Genomic DNA, 15679 nt, shown 5'->3' on the forward strand with positions numbered 1-15679 from the left:
TTTATCCGGTGCGTCTTTGCTTCTGTCCTGTTGATTTGGGATACCCACCTGACCTCATTCATCAGACGCAACCGCACCACGGAGGTGGTTACGACCCAAACAACACTTCTCTGAAGCCTGCGGTTGTTGTGCAACACCAACCAGTCCCACACCCACAGCCCACGGTCGCGCCTCAAGTACGTTCCCGCTTCTCCGTTCTCCATGCCTTTCTCATAGATGCACAGGCACCAGTTGAATATTATCATCAGCCACATCAACAGTATCAACAACCGCCGCTCCAGCATTCCAACCAGCAGTCAAGCTTCATAAATCGACTGTGTGCTTGCTTTGCCTAGCATTACTCACGCCATGGCGAAGATGATAGGCAATGACGCTCAGGCGTCTGTCCGCGAAGTCGCACCATATGGACATCCCCCTGCCTCCCAAGACGACCATGAAGCCAATCAGAGGCGTCTAGGACAGTCAGTGATAGAGGTATGAGGCTCGGAATTTGGAGTACTGTCACCTGCTGACGCAATCAAGCGGAACGGGTTAATCGCTCCCAAGGGATACGCACATATCTTCTCCCCATGGACTACAATGAAGTGGGAGCGCCCCAACTTCTACCGCAAGCCCGGTCTTGCGTACCAAAAGCTTGGTCAGCACCGACATCGAGACATCTTTGACCGCGAATGGACTGGCGACTACGATGACCGCTACATCTCATCTTGGGACGGAAAGGTCTCCAAGCTTGTCGTACAAGCTGTCGATGATATCTACGAGAATAATACAGGCTCTACCCACAGGCGCACCTTCGTCCGCAACGTCGCACCTATCTACATGCGATTGGCGAACTGGCCGTTCAATCACATCGACTTCGCGCGCAATCACGGCAACATCCCTAACGAAGATCTTCCTATGCTTTGTCTCAAGTGGTTCGTCGCATCCTGCTTCATCACAATCTTTGTGAGTCCATTCCATCCGCATTTTGATCACCCAGCTGACGGCGCGTTTAGATCTCCAGTCCAAGCCCTGCTGAGATCGCGTCCCGCAACGGTGGAAGCTACGATGGCCTGCCATACCAGTACTTCGGATATCCCAAGGTCGCCAAGAACGCGATCGAGATGCACAGGCCTCAAGGCCATGCTTCGAGTCAAGCTAACCCTATTGCCGAACGTGTGTTGCGTCCTCGATATCTCTGCTTTTTAAGAGAGGCAGGAAAGCCAGCCATCATCACCATGGTCGACGATTGGTAGGTCAACAATGGCGTACCTCTATTTCATCTCTGACATCTGCAGGCTGGCTCAACACGATGCCCATAACCTCTCGTACGTCTTCATCGCGTATACAGCTGAGCAGTTCAACACTCCCGAAGACTTCGGAGTTCTACATCAAATGGCTGACGTGGCGGCGCGCAATGCCGGCGTTATTGCGTATTGGGTGGGGTGCTCTTGCATGCCCGACAACCAGCTCGAGGAAGATGTAAGCACATAGCCCATTCGTATGGTTGTACCCTCGCTAACACAGCTTGGAGGTCTATCGCATATGTGACGTCATTCGAGGCGCGCAATCTCTTGCAATCGCCGTGTGCCCTCCAGCAAACAACCGTTATGAGATCAACACACCTGATCTCATGCTTCAACAATGGGGCTACCGGGTATGGACCTTTCCTGAAGTCCTCCTGGCACCGGCTGGCAAAGACATCTGCGTCTATGTGCGCGACAGTGATCTGTCACAGCCACTTCAAGTGCCAAAGAACCAGTTTGCTGCCCGCGTCTGGCAAAATGATGCACACATCGCGCGACAGGTAAGATGGCCTCCAACACCGACATCCACATGACCGCTAATCCCCGCAGCTCATCGACCATTACGAGGGGAACTTGATCCTCAGCCAGCTCGAGCTGGTCACGCTTGCTCTGGAATGCTTGCATAACCGCGACACCACTGAGCATCTTCCCGGAGATCACAGCTACGCATTGATGGGTTTGCTCCGTGTCAGGCCACAAATTGATCGCACGGACTCTGCTTTCCAAGCGTTCGCTCGGTATGTCGTGACTCGACTGCAGTCACTCGTCGCATTGCTAACATCTCACAGACTCTCTCTTGCGAACGGCAGCGATCAGCTTCTCGAACGCCTGATCTGCATGTTGCCCAAACATCCAGACCAGCCTTGGCATTCCATGGACGATGCATACAACGCCAAGCTCTGGGACATACTGCCACAAGATGTCGGCATCGCCGGCGTTGGAGAAGACGACAGCATCATCCTTGATGGTTGTCGGGCTGCGAACGTTCGGTGGAAGTCTTTTACACCTGTCGCCCACACCCGGCGTGATTCCTGGAAGCGCTTCCTCGCGAAGGGAATGCTTCGCCTCAGCGGTATCATCTTCATCGCTGCATGCGTACTCGTCGCTATTCCCGGAATCACAAACACTATCGGCATCGTCCTGCTACTATACTCCTTGGTGGTCATGGGCTTATCACCATGGCTGCTACGCCTTCTCTTCCTTGGCAAGTTCTGGGAACAGCAATGCTGGTTCTTTGGCTTCGAAGGTTACATGGACCTTGACACGATCGAGAGCCAGATCTTTGGTGGCAGGCTTGGGCGCATGAAGTGGACCGTATGTATGCTCTCGTCCTGTTAATGACGTCGTGCTAATCTTGTCGTCGCAATTCATAGGCAGCAGCTAGCCCGTTGTCGAGGCATCATCGCAACATTCACGGCGAGTGCGTCCCCGTTGACCCGACTTCCGACCCTGCTGTCGCAGCTCTCGTACAACGAGCGAAGACTGCTGGACCAGGCGAGCAACGCGTCTTTACTCTCGTCGACACCGGCAACATGACTGCAACGCTCTTTCTCGCCGAGCGTCCACCCGTGTGCTTCCTCATGGCTGGCTCTGAAGGCGGTATGAAGCGCATCATCGGCTGTTCTTACGACTGGACCACCGCGACGATGTACAGAGAGACTGTGTTGCGGATCGGGACTCAATTTGAGGATAAGATGCAGCGTGTCGGTCGCGTGAAGATTGGTTTCAAGCGCAAGCAGCATCCTTTTGGGCCGTTCGATCAGGTTGGTGAGGCGGTAGGGAAGGAGATGCAGTGAGATCAGTCTTTCCTATCGTGTTTGTCTTCCGTGTGAGCCTGGTAGCCGCCTGTATTTTGTCATGACTGGAGTAATCGAGGGCGAATACCGTGCTTTGCGGTCTTAAGGTTGTTTGCTTCACTCCGCGTAATTGAGGAATTCTATTGTCGTTTTCATGACCTTTCATCATTCGAAGCTTGTGGGGGATCTAATGCTATGTCGACCTTTCCAGCATTAGAGGTCGTTCACCTGAGGTACAATCTTGATCCATGCGGCGAAGCACGGGAGTGTAGTCGCCTGGACTCTTCCACGACACCAATGCAGTTAGTTTGACCCACACTTTCTCTACTAACGAGTACTTACTCCTTACTAATCCAAGTGTCAAATGGACTTTAGAGGACTTGTTAGTGTTAGACTGAGCCATTAGACGTACATCGAGATCCGTGGACAACCATCCGATCAGACCCTAAGTCCTCGCGACCATGCAGTGGCCATCCATTCTTCTGTTGACAGCCTCCATAGCTATTACACCATTTGCAGCACCTCTCGATGGCCCCACCTCAGATCTCTATGAGAACACAACGGTGGCAGCCGACGCGGAAGTCAACGTGGCTTCCACCAAGTACGTTTGGTCTGGTCTCGGCGACTCATGGGCGGTAAGTACATGAATACGCTATCGCCTCGTCGAAGACATTCGCTGAACCCTGGATAGAGCGGCGTCTCATACGGTTTCTTCGGAACCACCGACTACGACGGAAACATGGACCACTGCCTCCGAATAAATCATGCGTACGCCGCACAGATGAGCCACGATAACTCCTGGATCCCCGAAGGCCGCGAGCAAGAGTTCCACTTCCAGTCCTGCTCAGGCACTCGCTGGCGACAGATCGACGCCCAAGCCGCATCTGGGCCATATCCAGCTGAACGACGTCCCTGACAACGTCAACATGATCGTGTTGCAGGCCGGCGGTAACAATGCGAAGCAACAATGCGAACTTCGCTCGCGTCGCATATGCGTGCATATTCGCGCCGCAAGGAGCAGATTACGGTCCCGAATACCCCGATCCAAACGGTCAATGTGCTAAGGAACTCGAGGCTACGAAGCAGTACATTCTCGGTACAGGCCGCGACCAGCTTTTCCAAGACGCGCGGTGGATCGTCAATCAAGTCTTCGATCATCCCAAGATCAAGAAGAACCCCAAGTTCCGGCTCTTTGTAGTTGGCTACTTCCAGTTCTTCTTCGACGAGGGCGGCGAGGGCGATTGGTGTAGTAATGTGAGCTTTGGTCTGCGGTCTAGTGATCGTCCGAGGCTTAGTCTTGCTTTGCGGAAGCGCATCAATGCGCTTATTCGCTATCTGAACAAGACCATCGAGGACGGGGTGAAGGGCAGCTTTCATCCGGAGCGGGCGACCTTTGTCGATACAGACCAGCATCTGGAGGGTCACCGTTTCTGCCAGCCTGGTCACACGCTGTATGACCAATACTTCGGCGACAATGTCTATTTGTGGAACATGTCCCCGAGCGGTATCTTCAGTTGGCAGGACGAAATGGTGGGAGGTATAGACGATGGCGATGGTAACGCAGAGGAGGGACGCCAGCCAACCCAAGCTGAGTTCGAGCGCTGGCTCGAGACCGGTAGATTTACGGACGACCCTCGCGAGATCGAATTCAACCTGACTGCCGCGCTTCAGTCGGACAACGATGTAGCCGTCGCAGAAGATCCAGACAACCTGCAATGGCTCGATATGATCGGCCCGTATCAGCAGAACTACCCCGGTTTGACACTTCGACCTTTCCACCCCACCAAGAGCGGCTACCGTGCGATGGCCAAGGCGATCATGGCGAAAGTGAAAGAGAAGCTTGAGATCGATTACCCACCCAAACCTACGCCGGCTCCGACCCCATCAAAGCCGAAGGCGACGCATTCGATCCAGATCTTGCTGGCCAGCTACGGTGCTAGCAGGTGGTGGAAGGTCCACCAGGGCCCGCAAGGTGTGCCAGTCAGACTTTGTGTCGACGATGGCCGCTTCAAGAACGCTGTCGATGACGAAGACAAGTTCAAAAAGGACATGTATCAGAACGACGCCAATATCGACGACCCACCTTATGTGAAGGCGGGCAAGACGTGGCCTCTCAAGATCGATGGTAAGGAGGACTGTTACTTCGAGTCTAGCGCCGACGGACCTGGCTTCCTCAAGTGCGGTGAGGACCTGAAGCTGGATTTCGCGGCCGATCCGCAAAAGGGTGATACAACTGTGGCTTGCGGAGCGGTGCAGGGTCGGTTCGATAATGTGAGGCTGCACCGAGCGTGGTATGTTGAGTACTAAGCTGCGCACTTAGTCGGGTGATTGGGCGTTGTTGTGCCACATTCGCTGGACGGCCTCAAAACGCACGAGATCGAGCATGCGCGTTGCAGGCTGCGTTGGTATGTAAGACAGCACTTGACGACACGCTGAGAGAATTTGGAGTTTTGGTTATCTGCCTTTGGTGGGTGTCATATGTTCCCTTGACCAGAGTGAGAGATTGATGTATACCTGGGTAAACAATGGATATATATATAATGTGGTGACGGAAGTTCGTGATGGATGTAATTGAAGAAGCCGCATGCAGATCTAACACGTCGCCAGGCGACGGACGATGCTGGCGATATGCTATGCCGTACATGGCGGGAGCGATTTCAGGATTGATTCTTCGCAGGCTCCAGTTTAGAGGCTGTACGATGTCGCCGGCAGCGCTTTTGGTGACACTGACACTGGGGATGCGATGAGCGACCTCCAGAAGACGCGAGGCATCGCGTGGCAAGTGCGGATCATGATTAGTCAGCAGTGCCATTATTGTCGCGGCATCTTTCCGCACCCCCAGCCGTCTTCCAAACATCTCCATCAACGCGCCCGTCTCAGCATCAATTCGCTTGTCGCTACTTGAATTTCGTGATTGCGCCGTAGATTGCGAAAACTCAACGAGCTACATACGCCCAGGGACTACCCCTTGGTACTACCGCGCGGCCGTATCGCTGCATCCACCGAATTCGCTGGTCGGAGCGCTCATACACAGCAGTGAAGGAACGACAGACCTTTGCATCCAACATTCTATGGCCTGTGTATTCCATCAAATTATTCTTGGGAAAAAGCATGAAGCCCGCTCTGCTTTGGACAGCGGTGCGTGTTAAAGTATTGGAAAGCGTGTCAACCCCGGGTGGCCATGGCTACGCTTGAAGTGCCATAACAGATAACTTGATAGGCACTCATCGCGAATGTTCAACGAAGCTACGAGATCTTTCTTTGCAAGAGCATCAACGCAGCATTCGAGCGCCTTATCTCACAGCAAACACCCGCACACGTTATATCTCATGTTTTGTCCTAGGCTTGATCAACTGATCACAACACCCTCGCGCACTTCAAACAGTCGCGTCGCCTGCATCTATAGATCTCAATTATTACACCAACACGCCTCCGGAATCCACTCCACGTACCATGTCCAACCCCAATGCGTCTCTCGTCTTAGTTCCGAGCCGAACCATTCCTTATGAGCCGTCTTTCATCGTCAAGTTTCTCTCGTGTTTCGCTGTCGTCGCTTTCGTAAAGTGCGTATGGACAGCCCTGCTCCGGTGTCTCCAGAGGATCAGACAAGCCCGTCCTACTAGAGTTCGTCAGCGTGATCGCAGCGCAGTCATGCTCGTCCAAGAAGCTGAGAGGTCTTACAACGAGGCGCACATCGACGATGCGGAGAGATTTGAAGATGCCGAGGACAGCAACGACGAAGATGATGAAGAAGATGAATATGAAGAGCACGGCGAGCAGCCGGAAGAAGTGGAGGTCGAGGAGGGAGCCGCTTACGAAATTCGTTCAACGCAGATCAACATTCACATACACCGGGGTGGAAGCATGTACATCAACATGATGCAGGGTGGAACGTTGCATGTTAATGTTTTCGGGGAGGTGGAAGGCTTGGAGTGGGAATGGCGATAGTGGGGGTAGAATGGGACAGGTGAAGGGGATAGTAAGATAGAAGTGGACGGGAATGATAGTAGAGATGAATGTACTATGATCTGTAACCGCTGGACTACTCTCACGAGTGCCCGCTCTTTACTTAGTTCTAGAAATTACACGGGTGACATGTACATGTGAACAAAGGTCTTGGGCGCTTTAGCCGTTCAAACAACCGCCGTGCAATCAAGCTTCTACCAATGTACTAGGCGATTGTGTTAACTTCGGGAGACTATAACTACGCATCGAGTGCTTTCACTCTGAGGCATAGTACTAAACCACTTGATAGCCTCACAGCGCGAAACAGTAATGAAGTTACAGGCCTTTTCTATATTCGTGCAACAAAGAAACATCTAACACATGTATCTCGCAGCAAACACCTGCGAAGGCTGTATGTTATGGCCAGCCATGCCTCATATGCAACTGCCTATTCTTCATCTAGAACCTCAAGCACATCTCCAAGCCAAATGTCTCGACGCTACAATTTCCGACCGATGTCCACCCAGAACGTGCACCGCCAAACACTCGCTACCCGGACAGAAGCGGAGCTCGAAATGCGATTATTGGGTTGTGTCTGAGTCTGCTGGCTTATATTCGACACTCTCACTTTGGCGTCCTGGGCGCTCAACCCTTTTCTAGACGCAAATCAGAACTCCCCAGGATTGATGGCTCTCATTGCGACGAGCTTGTTCATCCCGATCCTCATCACCATCATTGTGGTGGCAAGAGACCCACCAGGCTATGTGGCGGCTTTGAAAGCTCCGCAAGCTGTCGACGACGACGATGAATATCAACTGGATAGCGACGACGAGGAGAATGATGATCTTGAGTATGATACAGGAGACGACCAAGACACAGACGACAAAGACGCAGAGGAGCAAGATGCACTCAGGATAGGAAGGGGTCGAAGGACCATGGACGCGAAGCGGTGCGTGGTGATGTGTTGAATCTCGCGAGGGGACTGGAGTGGGCATGACACCGATCGAGCATGAACTGAGACCGGGTGGAAGAATGAACGTCAAACGGTGGTGAGGAGCCCAATTTGAGGAAACCTTGTCTGGTTTTGTGTGGTTGTTGGTTTTGTAATGCAAGACCATCCGCTCTTTCGTCGACCATTAGAAGTACATGAATTGCACACGCAAATACACGATATGCTTAGCTGATCTCGCCATTCTGCTAGTCGCCGTGCGCTTGAGCTGCCTTCTTCCATGTCAGCTCGCTTGTCGTTACCCGCACCGCGACTTCCCCACCGTCCTATGCGACAGCAGTCACCTCCGTGGGAACAATACTGAAGTTCCCAGTCGGGCCCAATCCAGTATGCTGAACAGTCTCGTTACCCGTATACGTGTACCTCACTTCACCCCTACCCCATGTCAGCTCCCACTATTCTCAAACCCCCTACCTCCTCCCATATGATATACTCACAGCGTAAACGTGTACTGCACACTAACAGTCGCGCCGACATCACTCCCGCGGTTGAACTCTTGCGTCTGCACATCGCCTGGTACATCAATACCAATCACGCCGCAGGACTTGTAACCACCCTGGAGACTGGTGCCGGAGCAGAACTCTGCATCGAAAGCTGGCTGGCCGGAGGGACCAGCGGGTGCGGAGACGTTGAAGGAGTAGCGGCATGCTGACGCAGAGCAGACACTGCTGAAATCAGTGACGTCCCAGGTCCAGTCTGCGCTTCGAGGAAGGGTTGCTGCGGATGCGCTGGTGGCGAGGAGGATGAGGGCGGTGATCTTGGAGAGCATCTTGAGTATGTGGTATGGCTTAGCCGGATGGGTGTATGAGAAGCTTGTTGGCGTTGTTGATGTTGATTTCTTCTTCAAAGAGACGACAAGGAGGCTTTATAGCTCTGCTCACCGTATATGGGACCATCGTTGCGACACTATAGTTTATGTCGGTCCCGTGATGAAGCACCCGATGCTACGTTGCATAGCCACGGTGCTTCGAGGTATCTGAGGCAACGAATTCGGGTCGAGATCGGTTTCCGTGGTTCATGACGCCACTCGTATGCGCAAGGCTCCGCTGCAAGGGCACGCAAGTCATCGCTGTACCACAGCTACGGCGTTGCGGCATCAATTCTAACGATTGCCGCTTTGGGAGGGTTGATGGTTGTTCCACAGTGCTTACTGATGGTGACAAGCGTGGCAGCGGGTGCCAAGAAAGGAAACATGCAAGGATAGCTCAACTCCAAATTCCCAGTGACGCGTCCGTGGTTCGTATTCAGTCGCCGGAGAGTGCATCAGCATAGCCGACGGTGATGAGTTTGTTCTCGTATCCAGTATTGGCACCTCGCACCGCACCTCATGCAGGCACAGTCAACGTCTCGCCCATGGTACCCCTCTTCTTGCTCACTGGCGATCCCGTATAAACATGGCTATCGGTAACAGATCTCATCATGCCAGGACGTCGTTGTGTACTAGGCAAGTCGAATGGACTGGCATGGCCATGTGTGGATCCAGGTATAACAAATCTAGGTCTACTACCAGGTGTGGCAACTGGGTCCGCGGGTATCTCAAGAGGCGGAGGTTCCGCAAGCGGGTCGGAGAGAAAGAGCGCCAGGAGCTTTTCGACGATGTCTCGCATTCGGTCAGGCGTGGCATGTAGCGGCTTCTCGGACATGTGCTTTCTCTGCAGTATCGTCAGCGAGCGTCTCGGATGTAGGTTCACGCGTCTTACCAGTGCCAGTTGTGCACCCTTGAAGGTTTGGTGGTATATCAGCTTGTACTCGTCGTCTTTCGCCGCCTCTTCAGCGGCTGCTTCTTCACTGCGCTGCTGACTCTCTTCGGCACCAGCCACAGAGGCGCGGCGAGACCTGTTCTGTTTCCGCTGCTGCAAGCCATGCATGCGCATCGCTGCCATGACCACCTTGACCAGTGCGTCCTTGTTTCGCGACTCTGTTGTTGGCTCTTCAGGCTGTATGGGTACCGTAGCGACCTGTGACAGGTTCGATCGCCTGGCATGCGCGTCGGGTTGACCCTTTCGGCTGAGAGGCCTTGTATCGGAGGTTATGCTCGGTGATCGCGAGAGTGGGCGCGAGGAAGGGCGGGCTAGATGGTCGGAAGCAGACGTTGGTCTGGAGTCGGAGAAAGACGAGGCTTTCAGATCGATAGAGAGCGACGACTTTCGGTGGCTGTATGCCTGCTGAGACTCGCTCACGCGGGCTGCTGCTGCCGACACTGCTCTTCCACCTCTCCCTCGTGCCTTCTTGTTTGCAATGGTAGCTTCTTCGAATATATCTCGGGTGCGTCTGGGTGACGTCGGAGGCACATGGAAATCGTGCTGCGGCGGCAGAAATTGAGGCTCGGCATCTGTGGGCAAGTCGATGCTAGTAGCATGCAGAAGATCGGACGAAAGCGGCAGTGCGTGAATTCGAAGCTCGGGGAGTAACTCGGCGTGCGCATTGTCGACGTATGAGGACGAGGATGGTAGTGTGGGTAGCCCAGCTGTGGTAGGAGCGGCGATGGTGCCATAGAAGAGGATCTCAGTCACTCTAGGTTTTCGAGCTTCTCCCCCAGCCAATTGGACTTGTACAAGAAAACCGATTGGCGACTGTGATCGCGCAAGGTCCCACCATTCCTTCGCGGCAGTGTTGGGCGCGTCCGCCAACGTAGGCTTACTCAGCAGGACTGCCTCAAACCAAGCCTGAGTAGCTTCCTCTGTCGTCCATACGTCTAGACTGGGGCCGGCGGCAAGGTATAGTGGTATCTTGGCGGTATCGACCGTGGTGAGGAAGCGCAGAGCCGTCGCGGGGAGGGCTGGAGAAGACGTGACATTTTGCGACGCGAGGCCGACGTCTGTGGGGGGTTAACTACTGTATATTTCCAATGATAGATGATACGTACCTTTGATAACATTGCCGTCGGGTAGCAGAATATTTCCGCTCCAGATATCCGTCATTACGGATGTTCATGCAAGTGTTCGGGTCAAGTAACGCGGGATGCAAGGCAATGACGCGCCCCTCGCGTTAGCCACGCGCGAGGGCACGTGCAAGATGCCAAAACCCACTTTCATCATGACAACTCTTCTCCATCGCAGGTCGCATTCATTGTATATTTACAAAGGTCATAGAATGCTCTCACGTTTCCACATGCCATATCGACAGCATCCCATATCCCGACCGCGCCCCATATTTCAACATCATGCGGCGAGATGCCACCACAGTCACTTCCACCGCTCCATCCACTCACCCCACCACGCCCGTCATAGCACACCCCAGCACCACCATAACAATCGCATACCCCCAATGATTCCACTCTCCCATGCCCGCCTCCTTCCCAACCACCCACCCATCTACGCCCCCGCAAGCACCTGCAGCCACAAGCACCAACCCCGCGCTGCGTCTCGTTCCATACCATGTCGTCGCAAAGATGGCAACGGCTACGAACACGTCTTTGGCGCCGTAGAGAACCATGACGCGCTCCATCATGACCCATTCAGAGGATGTGGTGGGGCTGTTGGTGAAGCCGTAAAGGGAGTAGCCTGTGCCGGGAAAGAACATGTAGGTCAGTCCGAAGGCGAGAAATATTGCGCTGAAGAAGGTGGAGAGGTAGCGGAGGGATGGGTGGTGGGAGAGTGGTGTCATGTTGGGTAGCTTAGTGGATTCGGAGGGTGTGTCGAGGCGGCTCACACGGGAAGAAAGGTAAGAGTGAGTACTGTTCGCGTGCGATCAGAGGGACTGCGACTCTTGATTCCACGTTCTAGTACAGTACATGCTGCTTTCTATATTCGCATCTTGTCTAAAGCGCCGAAACTAAACAACGCGGTTCTCGGGTTCCGAGCGGACCGCATCCCGTAAGCCACAAAACTTGTGCTGTGCAGCCTTCCAACGGCGCCCTTCGATCATGTCTTGTGACATGTTGGAAACTAGTGGAAGGGCGCTGTTCGTTCGCGCATCGCTATCTTGCATGTCTTTCACTCAGCGTTATCTCATTCTCATGGCATCCCTCTAACATTCCTCTCCCATTCCACTCCACCCTCTTCTTCCCTTTCCCCTTCCACCTCCTTCCTCTTCCGCTTCCCAACCTCCCATACCTCTTCCTTCATATGTTCCGACAAACAATCCATCAACTTCATCATCCAATCAGGCTCATCTTCGTGCTCTTCGAAGAGTGCCCACCAATTCTTGATCACGCCCTCCCTGAGCAGACTCTCTAGTTCATCATTTCGTTAGCAAAAGCCGGCTACTTGCTTATTCTAGCTACTCGCTATACACCTACGTTATACTAAAAAGATATTCTAAGTAGCTATAATTATTTGCAAGCGTATATAAATTAATACACTAAATAATCTTACAACAATTAATTTTGTTAGTAGCTGTACAGCCTTATTTCCTCGATTATCTAATGTTTAGCGGGTAGCTCGGAACGCGAACTAGCCCGTCACGCGAACGCCCACTGAAGCCGAAGTAACCGGAACCGTCGGATCATCGATCGCTACTGTAAATAAGCTGTATAGCGATGTTTGCGATGTTGCTAGAGTTAGCAAGGCTACTCGCAAGCCAGTTTCTAGAGTATGCTATCATAACTACCACGTCAGTCTGTATTTCGTGTTTCTCGAGGTGCATGTCCGCGGGATCGACCGTCTCCTCTAGGCGCGGAGGTATCGTCAAAACGCGGACGGAACATGTTGGTGTATCCAATCACGACAACATGCTAAGATGTCTACCTCAGAAGGTATCTCAGCAAGTCGCTCCCACTCCAGCAAACACTAATTGCCAGGATTGACAAGGCCCGGACCGTAACGTCACCATGCTAGTGCGCCCACTTGCACATTGGCCCACCTTCGTTACGTCCGTATCATGGAGCGATTTCCCCACAAGTACTGCTTGGCACACTGACGTTCAAGCCAAAACACTAGTCCCATGTCCTTTTTTTACGTCCGTAATTCGAAGCTTCCGACCAACCGGACCAGTTTCTTCACAACAGCAGGCTCGGCAGCGATATACCGGAACCTTACGCGGACAAGCCAAATTACTCTGGATAACTTTCGATATCAACAGCGAGATAATAGTGCCGAAGAAGTAGTCTGTTGAGCTCTCTTCCATAGTGGCTCGCAGATTGTACGCGTCAATCATGAATCAAGTACAAGCATCATAGCTAGACAGGGTGTCTACTCAGGTATATAGATCCGCTTTCTCCTCTCTCTGCTTGCTACACCAGACTTCCATCTCATCATCTCAAACATACAAATACGCTTCCAAGAGATTCTTCAGATACTATTTGATTCTATTCCAACATCCAAACCTCAGAAAAGATGCCCGGAATCAATGTGACCGAGACGATATTTCCCGACTACCTCATCATTGGTGCAGGCTGCGTGGGCATGAGCTTCGCCGACTACCTGGTCACTGAAACAAAGGCTACACTAGCCATTGTCGACAGTTATGCCCGTCCGGGAGGCCATTGGACACTCGCGTACCCATTCGTCACTCTCCATCAGCCCTCCGAAAGTTATGGCGTTAGCTCTCGAAAGCTCGGTGATGGTAAAATCGATAAAGCTGGCCTGAACAAGGGCTATTTCGAGTTGGCAACGGGTGACGAAATTGTTGGGTATTACAGCAGAGTCATGCATGATACTTTCATCCCATCCGGTCGGGTTTCGTATTACCCACTGCACAAATATATCAGCGACGGAGAGTTCCAATCAATCACCACAGGAAAATGTTTCCGAATCGGACCAAACACGCGCATTGTGGACACGTCGTATTCCAAGGTCACGGTTCCTTCCATGCGTCCACCTCACTACGAAATCTCGGACAAAGTCAACATTACTACGCCCAACGGCTTGACGACAATGAAACGACCTTACGGCGCCTACACCTTAGTCGGAGCCGGCAAGACCGCATTCGACTCCTGCATTTGGATGCTAAATCAGGGCATTGACCCAAAGAATATTCACTGGATCATGCCGCGCGACGCCTGGTTACTGGAACGCGGTTACCTCCAGCCACCAGAGGCTACTCCTAACCCTGAAGAGCAGCTAGCAAAGAAGGGTGAAATCTTCATGGAGTCTACAACGACCCAGGAAATCTTTGAGCGCATGGAGGCAGCTGGGTACGCGGTGCGTATGGATAAGAACGTGCGGCCTACAATGATGAAGATTGCGATTCTCTCAAAGGCGGAGATGGAACTGGCCAGGACCGTAAAGAACATTATACGCCTAGGACATGTTACACGCATTGATGAAGACAAGGTCACTTTGGAGAAGGGCACGTACAAGCCTGTGCCTGACACTCTCTATATCGACTGCAGCGCGTCCGGTTTCCCATACCGGCCCGTTGTTCCCATTTTCAAAGGCAGCACTATTACGGTTCAGAACGTCAAGTTCGGCCAGCCGGCATTCAGCGCCGCTTTACTTGCACTCATTGACACTACGTACGACAGTGATGAAAAGAAGAATTCGCTCTGCGAGCCCGTCCCATTCTGTGGCAAGCCGGAGGATTTTACAGCTACCTTTTTGACTGGCATTAAGAACAGGCTGAAGTGGTTCGAGGAGCCTAAGATTATGGCCTGGACGGAGAAGACTCGTCTCGATTTCCCTATCTTAGGTCCGCCGCCGAGGGATCCTAAAGCTGCTGCTGCTCATAACGCTAGTGTTCCGCAACAGCTTGAGGCTCTTAGCGGTAAGCTAGAGAAAATCGTTAGAAACGACACTGTAGTTGCACCCTACCTCTAAGCGACTGCCTAGATTTCTACTGCGATTTAAAATTAGCGCAGGTTCTACTCTCTATGTATTGCGTTAGCGCAGGTTTTTTCTATTCTTACCTCTCTTTTCTTCTTTACTATAATCTACCTTTTACTCCATTCTTACCTTTTCTACCTTCTCTACTACCTCTCTACCATCTTACTGCGCGCCATAACGCTCTCTACACTGTTTTTTATAATGTTAAAACTTATTATCTACTTTTATAAATACAGTTACTTTGTTGTTGATCCTCTCTCACATGGTTCTGCATGTCTTTTCTTGCGAAAAGTACCAATCAACCTTTTTCAGGCTGACGAATTGATACCTTACGAAGGATCTCGCCAATACTACAACTCTGTTTCCTACCTGGACCCTAATGTCACCGACTACTTTCGCCCTTTTGAAGCTCTCGGAGTCGGACATTGTACTGGTGGGATCGGTGGTCAGCCAAGCGGAACATTTGACGCCATGCGCGCCTGGGTTGAAGAGGGTATTGTGCCTGATTCATTGGTTGGAACGAATGCCAAGAACCAAACAAATCTAACTTGCCCGTACCCGCAGAGGCCTGTTTTCAAGGGCAACGGCACACAGTTTAGTTCAGAGGATTTTCAGTGTCAATATCTAGGCAGAACAGAGTTTTAAATGCTATTGAACATAGTAGTATTATGAAAATTGAGTGTTATAAGCGACAAAAAAGGAGTCCTCCTTGAACCAAGGAATCGGGGCTAAACACGCACCGACAGCCACGTCAGGAAGAGGTAACCAGTGCGAGGCACACTAGGGTCACGTGACGTGCCATCACGCCAAGACAGAGCCATCAGTGATGGCAGAGCCGATATGTGATGGCAAGTCGAACATCTGATGGCAGGAACAGACTGCAATAAGTATGTAAGATGGATGGATTTCATTACCATACTTATTGTGGTTAACTTAAAT

At 52.2% G+C, this 15679-nt stretch overlaps 8 protein-coding genes across 8 annotated transcripts; 5 read left to right on the forward strand and 3 right to left on the reverse strand.

Moving 5' to 3' along the window:
- Nucleotides 1-348: 348 nt before the first annotated feature.
- On the forward strand, nucleotides 349-3082 carry J4E86_011461 (uncharacterized protein; the record flags this gene model as incomplete). The annotated part of the gene is made up of 8 exons (XM_051451952.1): nucleotides 349-474; nucleotides 523-945; nucleotides 996-1231; nucleotides 1278-1461; nucleotides 1514-1786; nucleotides 1836-2023; nucleotides 2075-2600; nucleotides 2660-3082. 8 exons carry the CDS (start codon nucleotides 349-351, stop codon nucleotides 3080-3082), a joined length of 2379 nt encoding a protein of 792 aa, XP_051296849.1.
- A 461-nt stretch (nucleotides 3083-3543) lies between these two features.
- On the forward strand, nucleotides 3544-3998 carry J4E86_011462 (uncharacterized protein; the record flags this gene model as incomplete). The annotated part of the gene is made up of 2 exons (XM_051451953.1): nucleotides 3544-3717; nucleotides 3774-3998. 2 exons carry the CDS (start codon nucleotides 3544-3546, stop codon nucleotides 3996-3998), a joined length of 399 nt encoding a protein of 132 aa, XP_051296850.1.
- A 10-nt stretch (nucleotides 3999-4008) lies between these two features.
- On the forward strand, nucleotides 4009-5389 carry J4E86_011463 (uncharacterized protein; the record flags this gene model as incomplete). Its single annotated transcript, XM_051451954.1, has 2 exons — nucleotides 4009-4030; nucleotides 4104-5389. 2 exons carry the CDS (start codon nucleotides 4009-4011, stop codon nucleotides 5387-5389), a joined length of 1308 nt encoding a protein of 435 aa, XP_051296851.1.
- A 1146-nt stretch (nucleotides 5390-6535) lies between these two features.
- On the forward strand, nucleotides 6536-7030 carry J4E86_011464 (uncharacterized protein; the record flags this gene model as incomplete). Its single annotated transcript, XM_051451955.1, has 2 exons — nucleotides 6536-6645; nucleotides 6727-7030. 2 exons carry the CDS (start codon nucleotides 6536-6538, stop codon nucleotides 7028-7030), a joined length of 414 nt encoding a protein of 137 aa, XP_051296852.1.
- Nucleotides 7031-8302: 1272 nt separating this feature from the next.
- On the reverse strand, nucleotides 8303-8805 carry J4E86_011465 (uncharacterized protein; the record flags this gene model as incomplete). Its single annotated transcript, XM_051451956.1, has 2 exons — nucleotides 8303-8411; nucleotides 8474-8805. 2 exons carry the CDS (start codon nucleotides 8803-8805, stop codon nucleotides 8303-8305), a joined length of 441 nt encoding a protein of 146 aa, XP_051296853.1.
- Nucleotides 8806-9361: 556 nt separating this feature from the next.
- J4E86_011466 (uncharacterized protein) lies at nucleotides 9362-10957 on the reverse strand (the record flags this gene model as incomplete). Its single annotated transcript, XM_051451957.1, has 3 exons — nucleotides 9362-9688; nucleotides 9737-10854; nucleotides 10903-10957. The coding sequence occupies 3 exons, from the start codon at nucleotides 10955-10957 to the stop codon at nucleotides 9362-9364; spliced, it is 1500 nt and encodes a 499-aa protein (XP_051296854.1).
- Nucleotides 10958-11350: 393 nt separating this feature from the next.
- On the reverse strand, nucleotides 11351-11642 carry J4E86_011467 (uncharacterized protein; the record flags this gene model as incomplete). Its single annotated transcript, XM_051451958.1, has 2 exons — nucleotides 11351-11368; nucleotides 11442-11642. 2 exons carry the CDS (start codon nucleotides 11640-11642, stop codon nucleotides 11351-11353), a joined length of 219 nt encoding a protein of 72 aa, XP_051296855.1.
- A 1670-nt stretch (nucleotides 11643-13312) lies between these two features.
- On the forward strand, nucleotides 13313-14734 carry J4E86_011468 (uncharacterized protein; the record flags this gene model as incomplete). The annotated part of the gene is made up of 1 exon (XM_051451959.1): nucleotides 13313-14734. One exon carries the CDS (start codon nucleotides 13313-13315, stop codon nucleotides 14732-14734), a length of 1422 nt encoding a protein of 473 aa, XP_051296856.1.
- Between the last annotated feature and the right edge of the window lie 945 nt (nucleotides 14735-15679).

Source organism: Alternaria arbusti, assembly GCF_024043155.1.
Source record: "Alternaria arbusti strain BMP 1465 chromosome Unknown scaffold_35, whole genome shotgun sequence".
In the NCBI taxonomy this organism is placed as follows: domain Eukaryota; kingdom Fungi; phylum Ascomycota; class Dothideomycetes; order Pleosporales; family Pleosporaceae; genus Alternaria; species Alternaria arbusti.